The sequence below is a fragment of the Schistocerca americana genome, chromosome 5, assembly GCF_021461395.2.
Source record: "Schistocerca americana isolate TAMUIC-IGC-003095 chromosome 5, iqSchAmer2.1, whole genome shotgun sequence".
In the NCBI taxonomy this organism is placed as follows: Eukaryota; Metazoa; Arthropoda; class Insecta; order Orthoptera; family Acrididae; genus Schistocerca; species Schistocerca americana.
The window spans coordinates 231884378-231911673 of record NC_060123.1 but is presented as its reverse complement, the minus strand read 5'-3'; the positions used below and the strand labels follow the sequence as shown (position 1 = coordinate 231911673).

The following is a 27296-nucleotide window of genomic DNA, read 5'->3' as shown; positions in this document are numbered from 1 at the left end:
CGTTAGTGGCAGTTGTTATGGTCTCCTGCCATTTCATACCGTGTATATATTTATTCGTTCGACATGGGGAAGACAATAATGTACCAGAAAGTAAAAATACATCACAATATTGCATCATGTAGTAAAAAACACGAATTATTATAAACCAGATAACATATGAAAGTATTTTAATGAGGCAAGATATACAATGAGGTGACAAAAGTTGTGGAACCTCGTTTTGTCAGACATAGTGCAGCAAATTGACGTGGCGTGGAACCAACAAGTTGTTGGAAGTCCCCTGCAGAAATATTGAGCCATGCTGCCTTTACAGTCGTCCGTAATTGTGGAAGTGTTGCCGTTGCAGGATTTTTTGCACGAACTGAACTCTCGCTTGTGTCCCGTAACTGTTCGATTGGATTCATGTCAGGTGATACGGGTGACCAAATCATTCGCTCGAACTGCCCAGAGTGTTCTTCAAACCAGTCGTGAACAATTGTGGCCCAACGACATCGTGAACTGTCATCCATAAAAATTCTGTCGTTTTTTGGGAACATTGAGTCCAGGAATGTTTGCAAATGGTCTCTAAGTAGCCGAACATAGCCATTTCCCGTCAATGATCGGTTTAGTTGGACCAGAGAGCTCACTCCATTCCACGTAAACACAGTCCAGACCATTACGGAGCCACAACCAGCTTGCATAATGCCTTGTTGACAACTTCGATCCATCACTTCGTGGGGACTACGCCACACTCGAACCCTATCATCAGCTCTTACCAACTGAAATCGGGGCTCATCTGACCAGGCCATGGTATTCCAGCCGTCTAGGGTGCAGTATGGTTGCGAGCCCAGGAGAGGCTCTGCAGGTGACATCGTGCTGTTAGCAAAGACACTCGCGTAGGTCGTCTGCTGCCATAGACTATTAACGCTAAATTTCGCCACACTGTCCTAACGGCTACGTTCGTCGTAGATCCCGCATTGATTCCTTCGGTTATTTCACGCGAAGTTGTTTGTCTGTTATCACTGACAACTTTACGCAAACAGCGCTGCTCTTGGTCACTAAGCGAAGGCCGTCGGCCACTGAATTGTTAGTGGTGACAGGTAATGGCGGAATTTTGTATTCTTGGCACACTCTTGACACTACAGATCTGGGAATACTGAACTGCGTCACGATTTCCGAAATACAACTCTTCATTCAAAGTCTGTTACTTCCCACTGTGCGGCCATAATCGCTTCGGAAACCTTTTTACATGTATCACTTGAGTACAAATGACAGGTATGCCAATACGCTGCCCTTTTATACCTTGCGTACGCGATGCTACCGCCATCTGTTTACGTGCACATCACTATCACATGAACTTTGTCACCTCAGTGTACACTATACACACTACGGTCGAATAGCATTTTGAAGATTACTGAGGAACTGGAGGACTCTCCAGTGACATCGTCGGTGGTTACAATTCCTCCTTCTCTAAAATAGTAACTTGCACAATTCATGGTACATTGAAGTTCACCGCACTGAACAGAAAGGATCATTTTCAAGAACCCACTTTGTCATTAAGCTTTTACAGCAGCCCATTCAAGTCATTATTCTGTCTAATTTTGTCTGAGCCTTCCGGGAACTTGTTTGATCGCATCCGTAGTAAGGTATCGATTTTGTGGGGTATTTCTTTGCCAGTGATCCTTTCTACATAAAACCTTCTAATCTTTGGATGGTTTCCCAGAGTGGCGTTCTCGACTTAAGTCGATCCTTTGCGTAAAAATGATAATGAATTGAAAGACCGCATTGGTTTGATATCTTGTCCCGCAACTTCTTCATTGCAGCTTTGCGTCTGATGTTTGGTAGTTGCATGTTGCCAACACTGGTAGCTAGTTGGTTGGGGCCAGTTTCAGAGAACGTGTTACGACCCTCACCCACTCACTGAGCTGCACATCAACTTTTCTATGTGGGCACTCATTGCCCGTACTGGCGCACAACATTCTGCAGTACTATATACCAGTGCTAATGCTGACGTGCGCTGTATGTTTGCGTTGCCTCCCCATGAGGTGCTCGCTAGTTTGGCTGGTACAGAATTTCTTGGTTTCTATTTTTGCTTCACTTCTTCTAATTGTCGCCTGTAGGAAAGTGCACAGTCAGAGTTAGTGATACGTATTTCGGTGTGTTTTCATATTTAATTGGTTCTCTGTTGAGTTTAAGGCTCAACTTCCTGTCAGCTCCTTTATTGTTGAGATGCATAGCGGTACTTGCAGATTCGAAAGGATTTGGTTTCAAGTGCATTTTGTTACAATACTCATCAAGAGTATGTAGTTCACTATTAAGGTTAGCTTTTAGTTGTTCGAATGACTGACTGAGTGACAATCGAAAGGAGCAAATTTGTGTAACGGTGTGTTGTGCAAACCCGATATAAATAAGTTGAAAAGCAAGAGGACGAGCACTGAAACCTTGAGGTAGGCCTTTTAATGTAATCCAACAGTTTCTCTCATTCCTCTGACCAGCATGTGATGTACTCTTTCTTTCCCCCACGCGGGATGGATTTTGTTGCTGCGGTCATTAGTAGCCCGTTAGATCTTTTGTAGTTTTCCAGATAATCGTTGATGCTATTGAAATTTTCCTCTGTGTCCTACATATCTTCCCCAGCCTATTCACCGTTAGGTTCCAGCAAGAGAACGGTCGATTGTCTATAATCGGGGAAGCTAACCCACCTTTGATTACCATTGGCAAGTGTTGACTGTTTGGGAAAACCTCTGTTGCCCACCTTGATGCTTGAAGGGCAGTACCACTTATTTCATGAGTAGTCGATCATAAATCAGAAATCACCTTAGTATTCCACACTTTGGAATGGAAAATTGCCTTCTCTTTTGGATCATAAAGATGATGTAGATCATAACAATCCACCCAAGTGGCCCGTCTTTCAATATCCTGAGTACGTTTTGTGTAGCCCCATCGTGTGTGGTGTGAGATGAAATACCCAACATCGTACACTTCTAAATGTTCGGCTTCTGGAAAGCTTCATGTGGTCCAGTCATCATTTGGTGATTTATATGCATTCCAAATTCTCAATTTATCTAGTGTTATAACACAAGTACACTCAGTACTTGCGGTTCATTCTGAACTTCTGAACTGCAACACGATACTGGACTGCAGCAACCTTCGGTGCTGTCATGAGTGGCGGCGTATCTGTAGTGAAGGAAGGAAGGGAGAATACAGTCTAACGTCACGTCAACGAAGATATCATTAGAGACGAAGTTCAAGCTCGAAACTTGGAAGAATATGGAATGAAGTCGGCTACGCTCTTTTGGAAGAACCATCCCGAAATTCGCCATAAACGTATAGGGAAATAAAAAATAAACTAATTCAGGATGGATGGACTGGGATTTGATCTGTACTCCTTCCGAGTATGAGCCAAGTGCCTTACATCTACGTTGCCTCGCTGAGACGCGGTTACGGGGATCATCATCTCAGAAATTTTGGCTGCTGACCTTGTTGTCTAGCGGTGTTGTGAAGTCTAGTGACCAACAAAATGGACAGTGGACTGCGGTCCCGCAATGTTGATATCCGATAAGGATGAGTCCGAGGCTGGCCACAGAACAGCAACCAGAGATTAGTCAGTCTAGTTTGGTAATTCACCACTATCCATCAATGGGGTCCACCACTGTAGGCGAATAGTCAACAGACTCTCACACAGGGGATCTGTATTCAATTCCTGCTACTGCCAGAGATTTTTCCTTGGTGGAAGGAGTGGACTGTGATGCATTCAGCCTCGTGATGCCAGCTGGGGTTCTAACTGATTGAGAGTAGCGGCTTCAAGGTTGAAACGTCTACGATAGCCAGGAGTGCAATATGCTGACTCCATGCCCCGCGATATGGCATCCGATGGTGGATGGCTAAGGATGACTATCGCGTGGTCTTTGCGGCCTGATCGCAGGTTTCATTCCTTCCATTGATGGAATTCTATTGTGGATTGAAGGTGTTCTTGGCTGATGGTGGTGACAGTTTCACATGTAAAAATTAAAGTGCACTGCCAGATAGAAACTGTGTGCTGGATTGAGGTCAGAACCAAGAAACTTCTCTTACACTCCGCTTGAACTAACCAGGCATGTATCACTTCGTTCCCACACAACATCATTTCTACCTGTACCATTGTCTTACTTTCACTACTGGGAACAGTCAAACTGGAGTGACAGATTGTCTCTATATCTACACACGAGTCCCATCTGAATGAGGCTCACAACGCTAAGAATACTGTGACCTATCCCTCCAGTTACAGGCACACACACTTAACCTTCAGCAGCCTCTAACGACCTTGTCGTGGATGGGATGTCAAGCCCTGACATTTCTTCGATCTTCACCACCAGATACACTCTGCTCCGTTGCTGAGAAACAGAGTCACCATTTCTTTGACACTTGTTGGAAGTAACAATTCTCTGCACCAACCATGAGTTTTGTTCCAAAATTTTTCTCATGTTTTCCACAGTATTTCGCTCTCTTCTTACATGTTACCAATAACCACAGGTGCATCTGCATGAACCCTCTGTCTGACTTAGCAGAGCGTATAGCGGCGGACACACGACCATCAGCTTCGTCAGTTGGATAAATCAGGCATTCGCTCATAGGACTCTTTGAACTTTTAGTGATCATCTTATTATAGTACCTCTGGGCTGTCGGTGGCAACATCCATTGGAGGTGAGAGAGCTGATTTTCTCGGGGGAAATAATGCACTACTTGGCAAATAAATGACGACTGATGTAGCTCATATTCCATTTACTTGTACCTTTCTTCCAGGGTCACGTGTAACAACTAAATACACTTCCATCCTATAGGCAGAGTCGAGGTCACAAACGCACGCTTGTTCAGTGGTTCGCAAGTCTGAGGCTGATTCGAAACCTGATGGGGATGTACCTTTCACCACCATTATTTTAGCCAGAAAGAGCAGAGGAGGTAGCGTCAAGTTCTTTATAACCAAACTTTGGACCAATATTCTGGATCAAAATCCATTGCTTTTTGCAGTGTCTCTTAGTGTGAAGGAATGTGACACTTTTGATGATAATCTGTAAATCGAATACCTTTCGAAGGACCCAATAGTGTTCGTCGAGAAAACTAGGCTGTACCTACAAGTTTTCACTGTCTCCTTTCAGTTCACGCACAGCAATACAGTTCTACACTCAATATGTCACTCACCACAATGTACATAGTAATTACATACACTTTATAACAAGACAGAGCAAAGTAATGACAACCGCTTTCCATTAGCAACTTGCCAGGAAAGAAATATGGGATCTTATCTATTCCTAACGCACATTTCCTAATCATGGGAAACTGTACTAATTATTTAAACATGTGTATACAGAGTAATCCAGGAATCCAACGACAAACTTTCAGTGGTTGTTTAGGGATATCTTCAGAGTATTTCGTTATAAGTGACTCACGGTCACTGGCGGTTCGTTACGGAGTAATAATGTAACTGTGATTTATTCCGATTGTTACCATAATCGATCTTGTTTCTTTGCAACAATGAAGAAGCCCGTAATATGCAATAGCCAAAACGTTCTACACACAACACAGTAACGCAAGAAACCTAAGATACAAAAGTACTGAAACGTTCCCAAAACTAAGGGAACAGCTCAGTGTAGGTCGTTGTGCCGCTCTTTCACTGTATTCAGTGAATTCAACACATGAGGCGCATATCGACGAATTCTTCATGAGTAAACCTAACCACCTACCACATTGCTGTGTGTCACTGTTAACGTCCAACTAACGCTGCCGGAAAACGAGTCGTAGTCACAACCGTGGAGCACTGAATACAATCTTTAGAGTGAAGTGGGGATAACTGCTCTCAAGAGCAAGTACCACGGGTGAGTGGAACACGTATACAATTATCGGACATTTCCGACAGGATAGATACCACACATGTGTATGTTTCTGTAAGAGCGTGACGACTCCTTCACGTTTATTTCTACATCTACATCTACATCCATACTCCACAAGCCACCTGACGGTGTGTGGCGAAGGGTACCTTGAGTACCTCTATCGGTTCTCCCTTCTATTCCAGTCTCGTATTGTTCGTGGAAAGAAAGATTGTCGGTATGCCTCTGTGTGGGCTCTAATCTCTCTGATTTTATCCTCATCGTCTCTTCGCGAGATGTACGTAGGAGGGAGCAATATACGTGAAGGTATGTTCTCGAAACTTCAACAAAAGCCCGTACCGAGCTACTGAGCGTCTCTCCTACAGAGTCTTCCACTGGAGTTTATCTATCATCTCCGTAACTCTATCGCAATTAGTAAATGATCCTGTAACGAAGCGCGCTGCTCTCCGTTGGATCTTCTCTATCTCTTCTATCAACCCTATCTTGTACGGATCCCACAATGGTGAGCAGTATTCCAGCAATGGGCGAACAAGTGTACTGTAACCTACTTCCTTTGTTTTCGGATTGCATTTCCGTAGGATTCTTCCAATGAATCTCAGTTTGGCATCTGCTTTACAGACGATCAACTTTATACGTGGATGCACCAATATCGGCCAAACTCTTACTTGAATCAATAATTTGCGAGTATGGGTTCAACTAGCGATGGACATTACACTGCAGCGTGGGATAAGTTAGAAATATGAGTCGGTCAGGCACTGTGTCCGGATGGCTGAAGCTGGCTCGTGGGAACCAGTAAATCCGGTTTCGAATCCCAGTCCGATAAAATTTTCAACTCTCGCCATTGCATTGGCACAAAGCCCTGTATGGCTGGAACTCATGAGTTTAGCACCTGTAATTTCCCTTTCTTTCCTCATTCTCTACTTCATATAAATAAATGGAACAGGTTCTAACCAAACACAGCGTACAGCACAATCTGTCAGCAACTGCACTGATGTGCGGTATTACCGGCGCACAATGTTATTGTTATCAGAAACTCACGGTGACGTCACAGTAATCTAGGACAGTGGTGACTAAGGAAAACGCATCACACTGTCAATGCCTTCAGGTCAGTATCAAGTGGATCAGTGTGTTCCCTTAAAATATCTTCAGTAGTGCAATGCGGTGTTATCATAATTATGAGTGGAAAACAGATGAAGACGTCGAGAAAGTGATGTCGAGAAAGTTCTACTCACTTGTCAGAAAAAAATAGGTATTGACACTTTCACAAAAAGCAATCTTTCGTGCTGCCAAAATGGTAGGGAAGTCAGAAAGAACAGCAGCTCTTAAAGAATTTAAGATAATGGAAAAAATAGAAGAAAAAGATTAATCTCCTGGAAAACAAAGGCTTTCTAGAAAAGTAATTTCTCTAAATACTTTTTATATAGCACTCATTCAAAGAAAATTTTTGGAGTGTGGTAAGCAGAAGAAGGAAGTCCCAGCGTTGAGAAAGGTACCTATATTTTCGGAAACGGAGATAAATTTTCAGGGGGAAGAGAAACATTTCAGAAAATTTTGAAGGAATTGGGATTTAACTTTCAAAAAATGTAAAAATTGAGAACCATAGTAAGAGAACGTGCTGACATTGTTGCAAAGCGTGCGGATTACATGAGAGCAATCAGAAACAAGGAAATGGGGGCCACAAAAAATAATTTTTTATTCGAAATCTTATTCTCAAGATTAGATTGACGATATGAATGGGAACAATTATCACAAATTGTTAGAAGAGAAACTGATTCCTAACATCCCAGCAAGTAGTATTGTTATTCTTGATAACGCACCCTATCATACAGCTCAGACAATAAAGCCTCCACTATAGCATCACGCATAAGGGACGTAACTGAATGGCTCTTTCAGATCAAAATCTATTTTGAATCGAACTTAACAAGGAATCAGCTTTTACAAATTGTGCGTCATAATAAGCCAAAGATTGTTTTTGAACGAGATGCTGTTTTAATGCTTAAGGGATGTACTGCTCTCAAGCTTCCATCGCACCACTGTGATCCGAATAGAACTAATGTGAAATATAATGAAACAAAAAATTCTACAAAAAACGTTTCTTGCTTTAGTTTAACTCTCGTAAATCAAACAAGATTACACAACATGACTGACTAAAAGTTTCCGAACATGTAAAAAGGAATTGAAAACGAGTATTGGCGCACAGATGGGTTAATGGCAGAAGCAATAGAGAATGTAGATGACAATGTTATTCTGGAGAATGAAGACGAATATTCGGCACATGATGTCGACAATGGTAGGGAAACTGACAAGGTAAATGAACGTGGAACAGATTCCTGTGAAACAGATACAGCAGATGGGGAACTTCGCGTTTACCCCTCATGTGGTGCATTACGTACTTCAAACTCTTAATCACCGAGATTGCTGCTGTTTTCATTACATAACTGTTTCTGTTCCGTCCGTCGTTCGTGTCCGTATCCCCGGTTACGCGCTCACTCCCAGGTGAATAATATTACGGTCAACTAATATTTTCAGTGCAATACAGATACAAAGGTAATTTGGGACAAGAAACCAAAGTAAATGCAAGAGCTCAATCACGAGACCGTGGGACCGTTGTACCAAATTACTCAGAAGATATCGCTGAATAACCTTTGAAGGTTTGTCGATGGAAATTTGCTCCATCCTGCATATTATCCATCTTTTGTAACCGAATGTTTGTTTTCAACCAAACATGTTTCAACCCAACACATTTTGTTCGGAGGCATGAAGAGTTTCGTGGCAGCACATTTAGGTTATTTTACTGTTTGCAGCTATGGGACTATGATTCATCACTGGGTACTTAGACGTTTCCTGTTCTTTCATGTGGCCATTGGCTCTTACGTGGACACTGGATGAAAACAATAGGACAGTTACACAGGAACCAATGGGCAAACGAAAAGGGTAGGAAACATGAGAGTAAGTGATAAAACACAGTGTTAAAATCGCGGATAGTAAACTAATCTAAAAGACCTGCAACAAAACGCTACTTGTCTCATAACAAATGTGTATAGTTAAACGATTATTGTTTATTTTATAGACAAAAGCAGTTGTTGGTAGGTAGTTGAATAGATATTTGATAGAGTACAAAATAAAGATTTATCTGAAAAAGGGGCATAATATTTATTCGTACCTAAATGAGAAACAGAGGAAGAATGACAGCAAATATTAACAATATACACTGACAGAAAAAAATCGCAACACCAAGAAAGAGTTGTGTGAATTAAACGAAAGTTGGTTAGCATGTTTCTACATCCGAAAGATGACGTCTATTGAAATTTGGCGCCAATAGAATACCAGTGATGACTGTAGTGATACTATGAGGATGAAAATCACGTGAGCTTTAAATACGCTCCGGTCGTGAGCGTTAGTTAGCTTTGAGATTATACGTGGTGAGTTGATGTTAGTGAAGACTGTCTTTAAGACAACGATGACACCATTATGACCATCTCACTAAGTTTGAACGAGGTCGAGTAGTAGGGCTACGAGAAGCTACATGTTTCTTCACCGATACCGCAGAAAAACTTCGCAGGACTGTAGCCACTGTTCGTGATTGCTAGCAGCAGCGGTCACAGGAATTGTAAGTAGGCTGTTTGCTATGTAAGTAGCCTGTTTAGGTTTTTATGTTGGTAACGCCACGTAGCGCCCTGTATGAAAATCACTGACTGTGCTGTATCCAGTCTGTGGCTGGTTTGCATCGTTGGAATATTTTCTATTGTAGTGTTGGGCAGTTGGATGTGAACAGCACGTAGCGATTCGCAGTTGGAGGTGAGCCGCCAGCAGTGGTGGACGTGGGGAGAGTGATGGCAGAATTTTGAGAGCGGACGATCTGGACGTGTGTCCATCAGAAAGAGTAAATTTGTAATACTGGATATCATGAACATTTGAATATTATTAAGGTAAATACAATGTTTGTTCTCTATCAAAATCTTTCATTTGCTATCTATGCCTATCAGTAGTTAGTGCCTTCAGTAGTTAGAATCTTTGATTTAGCTGGCAGTATTGGTGCTTACTGTATTGCAATAGTTCGAGCAACGAAGATTTTTGTGAGGTAAGTGATTCATGAAAGGTAAAGGTTATTGTTAGTCAAGGCCATTCTTTTGTAGGGATTATTGAAAGTCAGATTGCGTTGCGCTGAAAATATTGTGTGTCAGTTTAGTGTTGATCAGAGCAAGTAAAGAGAGAAATGTCTGAGTACGTTCAGTTCTGCTCAGCTGTTTGAAAATCAAATAACGTAACAGGTTTACCAGCACAGTCATTTAAAATTTTCCAAAGGGGACGTTTCATATGTCGACCCTTAGCCGAGGATACCTCACTGGAATCTTCTGATTTTTTCTTGTAGTTTGTGTAATTAGTGTAGCTATTGTTTATTGCTAGCGCGTAGTTACGTAGATTTGCACCAAGTATTTCGCAGCTGTGCTTGCAATTCATTAGATATCATTTTCAGTGCTATTTTAGTGTGTTTTCTTATTTTACTCTTCAAATTTAGCTTTTCTGTGGTACCGTGTGAAATATTGTGACAATTACGGCGTGTGAAAAACGTAATACTAGGCTCCAAAGTAAACTGAGAAATGACAGTGAAGACGAGAGTTGTGCGTTAGCGCCGCTGAGTAATTTGGTAAATGTGCATAGGGAAATGGGCCGAAGATGACGGTCTTTCCTCTCTGTAGTGCCACGTGGCCCACCGGTCTTCCTGCGAGAGTACATTCTGTAAGGAGGCTGTTTGCTATGTAAGTAGCCTGTTTAGGTTTTTATGTTGGTAACGCCACGTAGCGCTCTGTATGAAAATCACTGACTGTGCTGTGTGCAGTCTGTGGCTGGTTTGGATTGTAGTGAACAGGGAAGTATTATCGATCGATCGGTCGGCAACAGCTCGCCTCAGGAATCCGAAATGACAGGACACAATCTTGCAAATACTGTAGATTCAGGTTTTGCGTCCTCACCGTTTTCTCAAATAAGTCAAGACACATTTTCTGCTTTTCAAAATGCGAATATTGCCGGTTCAAATGCACTGCCGAATAGCACTGAGGAACATGTTTCAGACACCAGTGCATTGTTGTTACAATTAATGCAACAAATGGGACAAAAGCTTCAAAACGACACGAGAGACAAACACAGCAACAGTTAGACACAATGGAACAAAATGAGAGACAAACACAGAAACAAATGGAACGAGATCAGAAACAAATTAAATAAACACTTCAACAAACACGTGAAGATTCTACTGCTGAAGGAACTAGCTACTGATAGGCATAGTTAGCAAATGAAAGATTTTGATAGAGAACAAACAATGTATTTACCTTAATAACATTCAAAATTCATCATATATATATATATATATATATATATATATATATATATATATATATATCAGTTCATGATATACAGTATTACAATATTACAAATTTATTCTTTCTGATGGACACAAGTCCAGATCGTCCGCTCTCAAAATTCTGCCATCTCTCACCCGACATCCACCACTGCTGGCGGCTCACTTCCAAGTGCGCAACGCTATGCGCTGTTCACATCCAACTGCCCAACACTACAACAGAAAATTTTCCAACAATGCAAACCAGCCACAGACTGCACACAGCACAGTCAGTGATTTTCATACAGAGCGCTACGTGGCGTTACCAACATAAAAACCTAAACAGGCTACTTACATAGCAAACAGCCTCCTTACAGAATGTACTCTCCCAGGAAGACCGGTGGGCCACGTGGCACTACAGAGAGGAAAGACCGTCATCTTCGGCAAATAGCTTTGGTGCATCGTATTGCATCTGCAGCAGCAAATGGAGGAGCGGTTGGCACCACAGTGACGCAATGAATTGTTACAAATTGGTTACTTCTAGGACAGCTGCGAGCCAGAGGGCTGTAGCGTCATTCCACTGACCTAAACCACCATCATTTGCGACTTCCGTGCTTCAAGTGAGAGCTCATTGGAGGGTGGAGTGGAGATCTGTCGTATTATCTGATTAAAGGTGTTTCTGTCTCGGTGTCGCTGATGGCCGTGTGTTGGTTACAAGAGGACGGGTTGAGGGGCTGCAGCCCACCAGTCTGCGTGCTGACACACTGGATCAACACCTGGAGTTACGGTCAAGGGTGCGATTTCGTATGACAACGAGAACACACTCGTCGTTATCCTACGCACATCGATTGCAAATTTATGCGTCAGTCTGGTGATTCGACCTGTTTTGCTGCCATTCGTGAACAGTAGCCCAGGGGGTGTTTCCCAATGGGATAACGCTCGCCCCCATGTAACCCAACATGCTCTACAGAGTATCGTCATGTTACCTTGACCTGCTCAGTCACCAGATCTCTGTCTCCAATTAAGCACGTATGCGACCTCATCCGACAACTCGACCATCATCCACAACCAACATTAACTGTCCATGTATTGACCGACCAAATGCGACAGGCATAGATCTCCACCCCATAAACTGTCATCTGGCACCAGTATAACACAATGCAAGCACGTCTGTAAGCTTACGTTCAACGTTTTTGCCGCCACACTGGTTATTAATGTAGTAGCACTGCAAATTAGCAATGGCGTTTCTCGCGGTTACATTAACCTGTGATCTTGCGATGTTAATCGCGTAAGTATGTTACCTATACAAATGTGTTCCCAAAATCTCATTACTCTACAGTACCTCTTTCTTGATGTGTTTGTTTTCCGTCAGTATATGTTAACTACAGTAACGTTAATGTGAATGAAATACAAGTGGTAGACCTAGCACGTTGGTTTTGGTTTGTGGAAATTCAGACAGAACACCATAATTCAGTCACGTGCATGTAGTGAGATAACAGTACGATGTAAACATTACCTATCAGGATAGATTTAGATATAAGATCGATTTTATGATAAAATTATCATTTAATTGAAATGACTGCAATTTAAAAGCGGTGTGGAAGTTGTAAAGTGTGATAGCACCAATGAAGAGGGTTTAGAAAATCTCTTCAAATAACTAGCAGTGCTAATCAATAGAATAATATTTGGATGCGTTTGCTTCATTTGACATATTTGTGTTACGTTTATACGTTCACCACTTTTGTGACTAAAAGAGAATCAATAAATGCAAAGCAGACTATAAGATCTCAAAATGACCAATGTGGAGGGCGAGAACACTGTCCTAGTAGGCTCAATGTAATTAAAAAAAGTAAGTTGATGCTGTTTTTTTCTAAATTTTACATTGGTTGGTTGCAGCAAGTGATAATGGCTCGTCCCCAGCCTTGCGGTCTTGTATTTTATTGTACTATATGTTAACCGGGGACCTAGAAACGACGGAGAGGCTCCGTCCACGCCGCTGCCGCAGTGGTCCACAACCCCACGACGACTACCGCACTCCACTGCACCCCTCCGCCGCCCCACACCGAACCCAGGGTTACTGTGCGGTTCGGCCCCCAGTGGACCACCAGGGAACGTCTCACATCAGACGAGTGTAACTCCTATGTTTGCATGGTACAGTAATGGTGGTGTACGCGTACGTGGGGTGATGTACCCGTGGTCTATGGGCAGTCGGCTCGCAGCCGTGCTAGCGTGCGGAGCTGCTCCGCGCGCCGTCCGACGCACCGCTCTCGGCGGTGTTTACTTCCGCGTCGCGGTGTTTGTGTCTATCGAGTCCAGTACTAAAGTACACCATGGCGCACTCGTACCGCCGTGCAACGATCAAAGTAACGTTTCAGGCCGAACATCCACGACCCAGAGCTTTCGAAGTCGAACAGTTCCTACGTGAGGACCTACGTTTGAACCCCCAGGACGTAATCGGCATACATTTTTCCATCACTGGAAGTGTTGTCTACATCAAGATGTCGACGGAGGAAATTTGCAATGACATAATTCACCGTCATGCCACCGGACTGAAATTTAAACACTCTGATGGACATACGGGAGCTGTGACGGTCGCCCATGCTGGATTCGGTCTCCGGACATTGCGGGTGTTTGAGCTCCCGTTCGAGGTGCCTCAGGCTGTGGTCATTGCCGCTTTCCAACCATATGGCACCGTCTTGGGTCACGTCGCGGAGAAGTGGCAAACATTTACGACCTACCCCGTATTAAATGGCGTCCGGCAAATAAAAATTGAGCTGACGAAACATGTCCCATCGTACCTGCTGATTGGCGGTGTGAGGGCCATCGTCATGTATGACGGACAGCCACGAACGTGCGCAGGATGTGGCCAGGAGGGACATGTACGTTCCGAATGCTTACACCGCCGTTTAATACAGACGCCGTTACGTGAAGAGACCCAGGCTTCGACGGTCACGTCCTTACCCATCACCTACGCCAAGGTTGCACAGGACACCGTCGTACCAATCTCAATTGCGCCAGCAGCATCGTCAACGCCACCCGCCGCAGCACAACGCGCCGAGGACACAAGCACGGCGTCGCCTCCAGTGCTCGCTTCAGGACCGTCCGGTTTGCAGACCGAAACCGATGTTCCTGTTGGAACCATGGACGTCGACCTCGGTGTCGTGCCGACGTCTGCCTTTGTCCAGACGGGTTCGGCGTCAGACGACGGGCGACCACATTCTGATTCAGAAGGCCACATCAGAAAACAGTGGTCGCCTCGCAAACACAGGAAACGACGACGAACGGCTTCCGATGACGCCCTTTCTCAGAGGGCCCCACGAAATGTCGACCTGATGTCTGACGGTGATCTCCCACATTGCGTCCAGTCACGCGATGTGGCAGCAACAGGCGCCCCTCCTGTGACGCCTACTCTCCCAGCAGGGACGTGTCCTCGCCGTTGTCAACGAATGATGACGGCGGTCCCCCTGCCACTCATGTTTCGGAATCCACAACACCCGTTCCGGAAGTACTTGACCGTCACATGTTCACGTCGTCAGCTTCCTGGGCCGATGACGTTGAAGAAGAAGTGGAACAGACTGCCAGCGTGTCTGCACAGGAGTCCATCTCGGCGACACTGGGGCTGGCGCCCCGCCAGTAATTATCACCACGGCCGGACCACCGGCGGGTCTCCACCTGCCGGCTACATCTACCGCACGATCTGCAAATACTGAGGGTGGCCGTACACAGCAATATCGTATCGCCACGATGAATCTTGCCACCATTCGTGCCCCCCATAAACTGGCCATGTTCAGAGACACTATTTACTCTGCGGATGTGGATATATCACTCTTACAAGAGGTGTTTGTGGCTGACTTCCTAGTTCCCACCGGATACAACGCCCATGGTTCCCCCGCATCCGATACCGGTAGCGGCGTCGCCATCCTGCTATGCGACGGACTCCCTGCCGAGGACGTCATCTACCTCCCCACTGCGCGAGGTATGGCCCTCACACTGTTCGGCGTGCGTATTATTAATATCTACGCTCCGTCCGGCACTGGCCGCCATCATGACCGACAAACTTTTTTTGCCGAAAGCGTCACACCCCTCTTCACCTGCCCGCAGGACGATTTGGTACTCGGTGGGGATTTTAACTCGACACAAGAGCCCGCGGACCAACTCCCGCGACATCCCCCTTGTGCGTCTCTCTCAGTGGTCATCGACCGTCTCCGACTTGTTGACACATGGAAGAAGCTCCATGGAATTCAACCGGGCTATACATTCTACACCTCTCACTCGTCAAGCCGCATAGATCGCATCTACGTTACCCGCTTCCCTGCTGATGGCACACGTCATGCGGAAGTCTGGCCCTTGGTCTTTTCAGACCATGATGCGTGCCTCTGTGACGTCACTCTCGCCCGACAGCAAGTGCGGCATAGTCGTGGTCTGTGGAAACTCAATGTCGCTCACCTGACCTCCTCATATTGTCGCCGTATGGTCGAAGAAGCGTGGGCACGCTGCCACCATCGTCGAGAAGCCTATGGCTCCACCTTATCATGGTGGCTCTCCTGTGCAAAGCCGACCCTCAGGAAGACTCTGATGAGTTATGGGAAGGAATTGAAGGCGTGGCATACTAATACCCTACTACACCATTCTACGTGACTGTACGACGATGCCTTTCTCGCCAGCCCGGCAGTCGATGGTCCATCGCACGAAGGCGCAGATCTCCTTGATCATGCGGCGTAACTTGAAAGGCACTGTAGTCCGTTCTCGAGCTTCTAATCGAATCCCTCAAGAACGTCCGTCGATGTACCACCTCCTTCAGGAAAGACAACGACGACGACGAGCTCTGATCCAAGTCCTCACTGATGTGGAAGGGCGCCGGCACGACACCCAACAAAGCATCGGTCGTGTTCTCCATGCTCATTTTGCCGGGCTCTACGCGGCCGTACCGCATTCTGCAGCACTGGTCACAGAAGTCGCTCAGCTTACTACGAACACTCTTCCGGAGGATGCAGTGCATGACCTCCAAGACGACGTAACCACAGATGAAGTGGTATACGCTATCAAGGCGGGTTCCGATAACAGATCTCCTGGACCTGACGGTATACCCATCGAATTTTATAAAAGTTTTCACTATTTGTTGGCTTCCACGTGGACGGCAATCGCACAAGAGCTGATGTCACCGATGACAGTGGTCCCGAGCGCCTTTCTAGAAGGAATTATTATCCCCGTACATAAACCGCGCGGGTTATCGAGGGTCCAGGACTATCGACCAATTACTTTGCTCAACAGAGACATGAAAATATTCACACGGCTACTGGCATCGCGACTCAAGAAGGTCGCACGTTACGTCACATCCTGCGACCAGACTTCCCTAGGAGGCGACAACAACATCCGTACGGCCCTTTGCCGTTACAGAGACATGATAGCATTAGCGCATCATCAGCGTCTCCCTGGCGCCTTGGCTTCACTGGACTTTATCCAGGCTTTCGACCGTGTTGACCACTTCTATTTACGGACGGTTATTCAGCATATGGGTTTTCCTGTCGGTATTGTCACAGTGGTTATGCGCCTGTTGAGTAGTGCAACCTCTAAAATCATGTACAATGGTCGTCTTACACCGTCCCTGGTCATCGCACGATCTGTACGACAAGGATGCCCTCTTTCCACGATTTTGTATGCTTTCGCCTTGGAACCCCTGCTCCAGGGCATGCGCCAACGTTTGGAAGGCATGGCTGTGCAAGGCCACCGTTTTTGTTGTACAGCCTACGCAGATTACATAGTACTATATCTGCGCAGTGAAGATGAAGTACGAGCAGCACTGACATGGGTGGCGACTTACGGAGAAGCGTCGGGGAGCTGCCTCAACGTGTCCAAATCCAAGGTACTGCTCATTGGTGAGGGCTTGCCGGAGAGATGCGCTGCCCCCCTTAGTGTCGCCGCCACCATACGGTGTCTTGGACTTGATTTCACAGCAGACCTGCGCCGCTCAGCGACTATTAATGGTAGACGCTTGCTACAGACGATCAGAGCAAATCTCGCAGATCACCGGCTACGAGCTCTCGACGTTATCCAACGCGCGCAATACGTGAACATGTATCATGCTTCCCGTATACCACACGTGGCTCAAGTACTGCCAGTCCCAAATCTCCTGGCGCGACGACTGTTGATGGCTTTCGGCTCCTTCGTCAGCTCGGGGATGTTATTCAAGGTGCTTTATGAATCCCTTGCACTGCCACGAGATCGTGGCGGGGTGGGACTCATCCACGTGCCGACTCGTGTCAAGGCACTATGCGTCAGCTCCCAACTAAAACTTTGGCATCGTTGCCCGCAGAGCCTTACTAGCCTCCTGCTTCACAACTTTGCACCGGCCTCCTTGTCCGCCCCAGTACTGGTATCGACCATTCCAACCCCCTTTTATTACATCCAACGATTTTTCCTGGAGTTCAGTTATATCTACCGGTCCTTACTACTTACACGTTTGTACCTCACGACATCAGTCTCCGAATTGTTACAACAGTGCCGCCCGTCCAACCCCATCGAATGTAAGTATCCACAGTACGTGTGGCGACACATATGGAAGGCGATCCATGCGCGTGTTCTCGAATCAGACGTTCAATCAGCATGGTACATCACCGTGAATGGCAAACAAGTTAACCGAGATCGTCTGCACCGCATCCATCTTGCCGATTCGTCCCTCTGCACACACTGTGGAGTGGATGACACGGATGTCCACCGGTTCCACTGTGGCACAGCGCTAGACGTCTGGACACTTGCGCGGCGAATTTTGGCGTTTCTTACTCGGCAGACACCGGCTCAGATCGACGTCCACATGCTTTTGTACCCCGATAAGACTTTCTACCCCTCCGCCAAAACTAACTCTGTGAATTGGATCTGTGGCCACACGATCCGCTATCTTTTTACTTCTGGCGACAAGTCTACGCTAGGATATTGGACTTATCTCAACGAACGACACTGCGTCCTGATACCCGCGCTATAAACAGTATTTTTCCAATATCTTACGGAGCACTTTCGATGACCCACCTAGTAGCTGGAACGTCCAAGCCCTGAGAAGCTGAAAACTGTATAAACCGAACCGAACTGAATAGATCTGCTACCCAGAACCCACGCCTACGCCATGAGAAGACACGTTTGGACGAACTGGCATGCTGTAGGCGGATACACTTCAGGAGCTCCTGTAAGAACTGGACTTTAACTACAAGTCGCACGACGACTTAACAAGCTTTTCCTTATTTATTCCTCATAATTTGTTCTTAAAGGAAAAAGAAATTTGATTTTGGCTTTGAGAAACTTTTTTTTGTTCCAAAAGATTGCTTCTTCGCCAACAGGACGAAGGAGACTCATTTTTGTTTACTGGACGGAGAAACCAGTAGAATTGGAGTCTTTGTTTTCTTTTGGAAAAAGAAAAAAAAATAATAATAAAAAAAAGAAAATTAAAAAAAACGCGCTGGTTCCCGAGCGGGAAGGTGTGGCGGTCCCCGGCACGAATCCGCCCGGCGGATTGGGATCGAAGTCCGGTGTGCCGGCCAGCATGTAATAAAAAAAAAGAAAAAAAAGGGGGGGTACCGTCTTTGATTTATAATCGAAACATCTTCGGTCCCGGGTTCGATCCCCGCCACTGCCTAAATTTTGATAAATAATCAGCATTGGCGGTGAAGACTTCCGGCATAAGAAGTCAGCCTCATTCTGCCAACGGCCTTGTCAAAGGGGGCGGAGGAGTGGATAGAGGTTCAGGGCAGTCTCTTGTCCTAGGGGCTGGAAATTGCCCCTAAAGACGGAAGAATCAGCAATGATCAACGACATGAGGATGCAGAAGGCAATGGAAACCACTGCATTAAAGGTACGTAACGTGTATCCACAGGACATGTGGCCTGTAATTGAAGAAGTGTCATGATGATCTCTCCATTGGCAAGAGATTCCGGAATAGTCCCCCATTCGGATCTCCGGGAGGGGACTGCCAAGGGGGAGGTTACCATGAGAAAAAGATTGAAAAATCAACGAAAGGATAACGTTCTACGAGTCGGGGCGTGGAATGTCAGAAGCTTGAACGTGGTAGGGAAACTAGAAAATCTGAAAAGGGAAGTGCAGAGGCTCAATCTAGATACAGTAGGGGTCAGTGAAGTGAAGTGGAAGGAAGACCAGCATTTCTGGTCAGATGAGTATCGGGTAATATCAACAGCAGCAGATAATTGTATAACAGGTGTAGGATTCGTTATGAATAGGAAGGTAGGGCAGAGGGTGTGTTACTGTGAACAGTTCAGTGACCGGGTTATTCTAATCAGAATCGACAGCAGACCAACACAGACAACGATAGTTCAGGTATACATGCCGACGTCGCAAGCTGAAGATGAACAGATAGAGAAAGTGTATGAGGATATTGAAAGGGTAATGCAGCATGTAAAGGGGGACGAAAATCTAATAGTCATGGGCGACTGGAATGCAGTTGCAGGGGAAGGAGTAGAAGAAAAGGTTACAGGAGAGTGTGGGCTTGGGACAAGGAATGAAAGAGGAGATAGACTAATTGAGTTCTGTAACAAGTTTCAGCTAGTAATAGCGAATACCCTGTTCAAGAATCACAAGAGGAGGAGGTATACTAGGAAAAGGCCGGGAGATACGGGAAGATTTCAATTAGATTACATCATGGTCAGACAGAGATTCCGAAATCAGATACTGGCTTGTAAGGCGCACCCAGGAGCAGATATAGACTCAGATCACAATATAGTAGTGATGAAGAGTAGGCTGAAGTTCAAGACATTAGTCTGGAAGAATCAATAAGCAAAGAAGTGGGATACGGAAGTACTAAGAAATGACGAGATACGTTTGAAGTTCTCTAACGCTATAGATACAGCAATAAGGGATAGCGCAGTAGGCAGTACAGTTGAAGAGGAATGGACATCTCTAAAAAGGGCCATCACAGAAGTTGGGAAGGAAAACATAGGTACAAAGAAGGTAGCTGCGAAGAACCCATGGGTAACAGAAGAAATACTTCAGTTGATTGATGAAAGGAGGAAGTACAAAAATGTTCCGGGAAAATCAAAAATACAGAAATACAAGTCGCTGAGGAATGAAATAAATAGGAAGCGCAGGGAAGCTAAGACGAAATGGCTTCAGGAAAAATGTGAAGACATCGAAAAAGATATGATTGTCGGAAGGACAGACTCAGCATACAGGAAAGTCAAAACAACCTTTGGTGACATTAAAAGCAATGGTGGTAACATTAAGAGTGGAACGGGAATTCCACTGTTAAATGCAGAGGAGAGAGCAGATAGGTGGAAAGAATACATTGAGAGCCTCTATGAGGGTGAAGATTTGTCTGATGTGATAGAAGAAGAAACAGGAGTCGATTTAGAAGAGATAGGGGATCCAGTATTAGAATCAGAATCTAAAAGAGCTTTGGAGGACTTACGGTCAAATAAGGCAGAAGGGATAGATAACATTCCATCAGAATTTCTAAAATCATTGGGGGAAGTGGCAACAAAACGACTATTCACGTTGGTGTGTAGAATATATGAGTCTGGCGACATACCATCTGACTTTCGGAAAAGCATCATCCACATATTTCCGAAGACGGCAAGAGCTGACAAGTGCGAGAATTATCGCACAATCAGCTTAACAGCTCGTGCATCGAAGCTGCTTACAAGAATAATATGCAGAAGAATGGAAAAGAAAATTGAGAATGCGCTAGGCGACGATCAGTTTGGCTTTAGGAAAAGTAAAGGGACGAGAGAGGCAATTCCGACGTTACGGCTAATAATGCAAGCAAGGGTAAAGAAAAATCAAGTCACGTTCATAGGATTTGTCGACCTGGAAAAAGCGTTCGACTGTATAAAATGTTGCAAGCTGTTCGAGATTCTGAAAAAATTAGGGGTAAGCTATAGGGAGAGACAGGTCATATACAATATGTACAACAACCAAGAGGGAATAATAAGAGTGGACGATCAAGAACGAAGTGCTCGTATTAAGAAGGGTGTAAGACAAGGCTGTAGCCTTTCGCCCCTACTCTTCAATCTGTACATCGAGGAAGCAATGATGCAAATAAAAGAAAGGTTCAGGAGTGGAATTAAATTACAAGGTGAAAGGATATCAATGATACGATTCACTGATGACATTGCCATCCTGAGTGAAAGTGAAGAAGAATTAAATGATCTGCTGAATGGAATGAACAGTCTAATGAGTACACAGTATGGTTTGAGAGTAAATCGGAGAAAGACGAAGGTAATAAGAAGTAGCAGAAATGAGAACAGCGAGAAACTTAACATCAGGATTGATGGTCACGAAGTCAGTGAAGTTAAGGAATTCTGCTACCTAGGCAGTTAAATAACCAATGACGGACGGAGCACGGAGGACATCAAAAGCAGACTCGCTATGGCAAAAAAGGCATTTCTGGCCAAGAGAAGTCTACTAACATCAAATACCGGCCTTAATTTGAGGAAGAAATTTCTGAGAATGTACGTCTGGAGTACAGCGTTGTATGGTAGTGAAACATGGACTGTGGGAAAACCGGAACAGAAGAGAATCGAAGCTTTTGAGATGTGGTGCTTTAGACGAATGTTGAAAATTAGGGGAACTGATAAGGTAAGGAATGAGGAGGTTCTACGCAGAATCGGAGAGGAAAGGAATACGTGGAAAACACTGATACGGAGAAGGGACAGGATAATAGGACATCTGCTAAGACATGAGGGAATGACTTCCATGGTACTAGAAGGAGCTGTAGAGGGCAAAAACTGTAGAGGAAGACAGAGATTGGAATACGTCAAGCAAATAATTGAGGACGCAGGTTGCAAGTGCTACTCTGAGATGAAGAGGTTAGCGCAGGAAAGGAATTCGTGGCGGGCCGCATCAAACCAGTCAGCAGACTGATGACAAAAAAAAAAAAAAACGCGTATGTGGAGAACTTGTTTGTGCAGCAATCGCCGACATAGTGTAACTGAGGCGGAATAAGGGCAACCAGCCTGCATTCGCCAAGGCAGTTGGAAATCCAGCTAAAAACCATCGACAGACTGGCCGGTTCAGCGGACTTCGACACAAATCCGCCGGGCGGATTCGTACCGGGGACCAGGCGCTCCTTAGCGCCCAGAAAGTCGTGCGTTAGAACGCACGTCCAACTGTGCGGGCTTGCGGTCTTACTTCTGTCCTTTTGTAATCTTACGACCCAATTACATGAGAACGTTAGAAACATCTGGTCGTAGGTCGCCGAGTGACTGGCAGCAGCATGCACTAGGCACTACAACTGGTGAACTCCTGCACAGAGTTAGAATAGCGTGTAACGACGTGATGCAAGTTTAATTCGACTCGATCCCTAGCCTGATTAGAATTGATGCTCTTAGCAGAGATAGTAGCCCTATGTACTTGTCATGTACATAGTTCCGCGTAGTCAGCGCGTACACAACGTTCCCACTAGAGCGCCCCCTGCTAAGCACAACAGCGCAGGCGCAGCGCTCGTCCGTCTCCGCACTACGAGATGGCGCTGCCTTAGAGACGGACCAAATTCTGCTTCCGCCGATCTGCGTATTAATATGTAACGCAGCCAATGAGATTGCTGCTAACGTAGAACCTTTTCTCCTCACGGATCACACTCGCGCAGTGATACAAGCATGCACAAGGTATTATAACGAGTGTACAGACCTCCTAGTAGTCAGTCTGCATTTGTCTGCAACAGTCTGTACCAGTCTGCATTTGTCTGTACCAGTCTATAGTCACGTTTCAGTCTGCGCCTAATAAGATTACCATATTCCTATACATAGCCATGAAGATAAATGTATAGACACTTTGTCAAGTATGAGAGACATGTGAGAATAAGATAAACGTACCAAGACCAAAGGGACTTCAGATTGTCAATTGTAAATAGCATCCAGAATCAAGTTAAGTAATGTTTATGCTTGTTATTATTTTAATAAATGTGTGTGAAAATAATCAAGTTCTGTTTAATGTTGGTCACCGTCAATCTGCTACTCTAAGCGTGCAGGTGACATTTCTATCGTCTGACCTAACGACAGATGATAAACACGCCACGATAAGACCACGAGACATATTGCTGACACTCACCTACTTCGTGAGAGTGACAAGTCAAATAATCTGATGGTGTGTGCACCGAAGGTCTTACAGTACGCACACCACAGTACTAATGTTCGCACCTTCGCATCTTCCCAAAATCACATACAAATTTAATCATGTATTATTCCTCCTATGCTGTGTACACATAACAAGTAAAGCATCGTTACCTGAAATGCTCCATGGTGCCGCTATTTTAATGGCGGGAGTGTGTATTTGGGAAACACGTGTGAATCGTTACTTTTCAGGCACAGCGTTACCTTGTCCCTTCGGTTCTTAGATGAAGTGTGCGTTACTTGTAGCTGCGAAACTTGCCTCAGTAAGTCCGCCAGCAGTGGGGAGATGAAGTTCAGCCTGAAGCCGAAGCTGGACTTCAGATCGGGCGCGAACACCCTGCGGCCCCAGCCGCGGAAGACGGCGTCCGGATTGCGCTGGCAGTCCGACTCCACGCCGAAGCCCACCGAGACGATGACGTCAGTGCTGTAGCGCGCCACCATCTCACGAACCTCGACAGAGCTTCCACGACTTGCGAACTCCGTCGCCACTTCGGCCAGCTCTCGGCCGCATTGCTGGATCGTCTGCCGGGCAGAGACCACTTTTAATCTATGCAAAATGAAAATTTTATAATGTGGATGGCTGTGCGGCTTGTATGGGTTTTATTGACAGGATAATCAAATACGCTTTAAGTGACGCGTATGTTGATGCTGTGTTACATACAGTGAAGGAGAAAGCATCTAACAATGGCTTAGGCCCAACTTGAGTTATGGGATTATACACCAAAAAACAAAAGGAACGCCGGCCGATGTGGCCGAGCGGTTCTAGGCGCTACAGTCTGGGACCGCGCGACCGCTACGGTCGCAGGTTCGAATCCTGCCTCGGGCATGGATGTGTGTGATGTCCTTAGGTTAGCTAGGTTTAAGTGGTTCTAAGATCTAGGGGACTGATGACCTCAGCAGTTAAGTCCCATAGTGCTCAGAGCCATTTGAACCATTTGAACAAAAGGAACAAGCTATGAATAAAAATCACTCATATTAGCAAAGAACCAACTGAAAAAAGATAGGTTTGTACTTTTACCATACTGGCGTCACATTTCTGATAGTTATATTGTTTCGGAAAGCTAGGCTACAAATTGGATTCCGTATCAAAAACACGGTAGAAAATTACCTCGTCTGTTCCTGAGTAGCCATTATATCTTCTTAGAAATTTCATTTCTATACTTTGTATTTGGCATACTTTTATTTTTTTGTGTGTATCAAGCATTCACTCCCATGAAGAATTACTAGAAGAACCGTAATTTTACGAAATTTTACCCCCAATTCTACTCTAGCTTTATTTTTAACCGTTTCATACTAGAATGTTTTCTGGAGTTAGGAAAGTTTTTCTCTATGCTCTGAAGCTCTTAGGTGATTTTTCAATGATTTTAGATGCAAGATTTGTGCGTGTATATATACCTGTGTTCAAAATATACTTTGAAACCTTTGTTTCTTTTTATGGACTACAATAATTGTTTTTGAAATATTCACTGTTGTAATAAATAAAGTGACCGTTCAATAAATATCACGAAAAAGTAACAATGATAATACTAAATTATGTAGTGAAATATAACTTATCAACTAATTCCGTGTTTTCTGGCGACCACAAGCTGCAGCCTACTCCTACATTCTGTTGTCGATATTTTTATAATATGCCCAAGATTAAACATACCAAAATGTGTACATGAGGTTTCCACTGAGGAAAAATGCACTGAAGCGCCAAAGAAACTGGTATAGGCATGCGTATTCAAATACAGACATATGTGAACAGGCAGAATACGGCGCTGCGGTCGGCAACGCCTCCGTGAGACAACAAGTATATGGTGCAGTTGTCAGATCGGTTACTGCTGCTACAGTGACAGATTATCAACATATAAGTGAGTTTGAACGTGGCCACGAGCGATGGGACACAGCATCTCCAAGGTAGAGATGAAGTGGGGATTTTCCCGTACGACCACTTCACGAGTGTACCGTGAATATCAGGAATCCGGTAAAACATCAAATCACCGACATCGCTATGGCCGGAGAAAGATCCTGCAAGAACGGGACCAACGACGACTGAAGATAATCGTTGAACGTGACCAGAGTGCTAACCTTCCGCAATTTTCTGATGATTTCAATGCTGGGCCATTAACAAGTGTCAGCGTGCGAACCATTCGACGAAACATTAGTCCTCAGTCGAGTCCACCCTATGTCGTGTAGCGGCACTTCTGTTTGCTAGCGGGAGCCCTACGCGGTATAAGGCAGGTGTACCAGTTTCTTTGGCTCATCAGTGTATTTCTGCTGCGGCTAATACATAGCAATATTAATGCATACAAATGTAGCCAGAGGGTCTGAAAGGGATAAATACAATATGAATGGTGCTACATATATTTCCATTCTAGCCAATCGTGCATCTTGATCTGTACTACTGCTTTGGTCAATCTGGTATCCCAAATAAGTGAAGGACTGCACTGGTTCTAAAATCACGTCATCCGCAATTATTCTGAACTGGACTGGATCCTTACCCCAGAAACCCATCACATTAGTCTTTGTTTTAGAGTTTTCGATGTTGAAACTCGTGTAACAGGAAGAAGCACCAGACGTAATGAAACAGCGTGCAAAGGTTTTCTGTAGTGCCTAAGGAAAGAAAAACGGAAAATAGTAACAAACCTGAAACTGAGAACAACGAACACACATCCACAAACATTCCTTGACACGCATCACAGAGATAGGTGTGAGTTCAATGTCATTCTTTTCCGTTTGATTTATGTATTTTTATATTCGAGGCAAGAGTTTGAACTTCTCTTCTCGGTTTCTTTGCTGCTTATCTTGCCTATTCTAAAGAAGTTAGCGTTGTTGGTTTGTATTTCCCGAATTAAGAGTTTAATGAATGTCGTAGAATTGACGAGCTTTTGTTATTGCGTCCATTTTCCAAGGATTTCTCCAGCGTAGCGCCTCCATCGGTTACGGGTTCGTCGTCGCATTTCTTTACTGCGTATTCAGAATAGCTATTTCATTGCATTTCAATTATTCGTTGTTTTCACTAACGCCTGCTGTCATCTCCACACTCTCCTCCACTTCCATAAGAGCATTCTGGTGTTGCTCATCATGTGTGTTATCAGTGGTGTCGATATCATTCTCGTCCATGATTTTCTTTTGTCGGCAGCTTTACCGCTCTCCATTCCGTTTTCTTGCACTCCAGCAATAGTTTCCGTAATTTCTTCATTCACACTCCACGCACACTTCCAGTCCCCGTTGCAATCCTACAGGGGCCAGTCTGCACTAACGGAATGGTTTCATATGTCATTACTCTTGATGGATTGTTTCCAGCAAGCAATTGTACAAGGCATCTTTGGTCACAACTTTCCCTCAGATGTTCAGGTGAATTAAATATGGAGTATGGGCCAGGTTAATTTACATACACACCATAAGGCCTATGACTATCTGGAAACATAAGAACGTATATACGTTTGTAATTCTACTTTGCTTACTTGATTTCCATTGAACTTGCCTTTGTCACAAAGTTTTCAGACCACACACATTACCCTAAACTGTCACGTATAAGCTAAGCACCTCACTGTTCTTTTAGAGCGGCAGTTCGATCGGTAAGTTAATACTCTCACAGATCACACACAGTCCGAGACCTGTGTTCTTTGTTACCAATGTGCTAACAGAAACATCATTTAGTTTAAATTTAACGCCACCATCAGTGTTACTGACTATTCAGCCACAAACGTCGTTAGTTCAGATACTCCGCCCAACGTCCTGAATGAGAGAAATCAACTCGAATCACAAATAGTTCTGTGACATCTTCAGTGATCTATAGGATACACAGTGTAGCTTTTACTCTCTTCCTTGTATCAGTGTCTTACTTCCCTTCTACTGGTTACCTTTCAAGGTGTTGTCCTGATAACCCACATTCTTCCCTATGCACTTCGTCTTCCTATTTTGTATTTTCTATAACTGGCATGTCCACTGCCATAAGAGATAATGGTCCTTTTTATAGTGCTATCTTATGATTTAACCAGTGACCTTATGCCATGGGTACTACCA

At 44.7% G+C, this 27296-nt stretch overlaps 1 protein-coding gene across 1 annotated transcript in view; it reads right to left on the bottom strand.

Annotated features, from left to right (window-relative positions):
- Positions 1 to 27296, bottom strand: part of LOC124615670 (cytochrome P450 6k1-like) — a 134080-nt gene that overhangs the window by 37362 nt on the left and 69422 nt on the right. The window contains exon 4 of the mRNA XM_047143698.1: positions 23545 to 23807. Coding sequence (XP_046999654.1) covers positions 23545 to 23807 — 263 coding nt within the window. The remainder of the gene's footprint in view (positions 1 to 23544; positions 23808 to 27296) is intronic.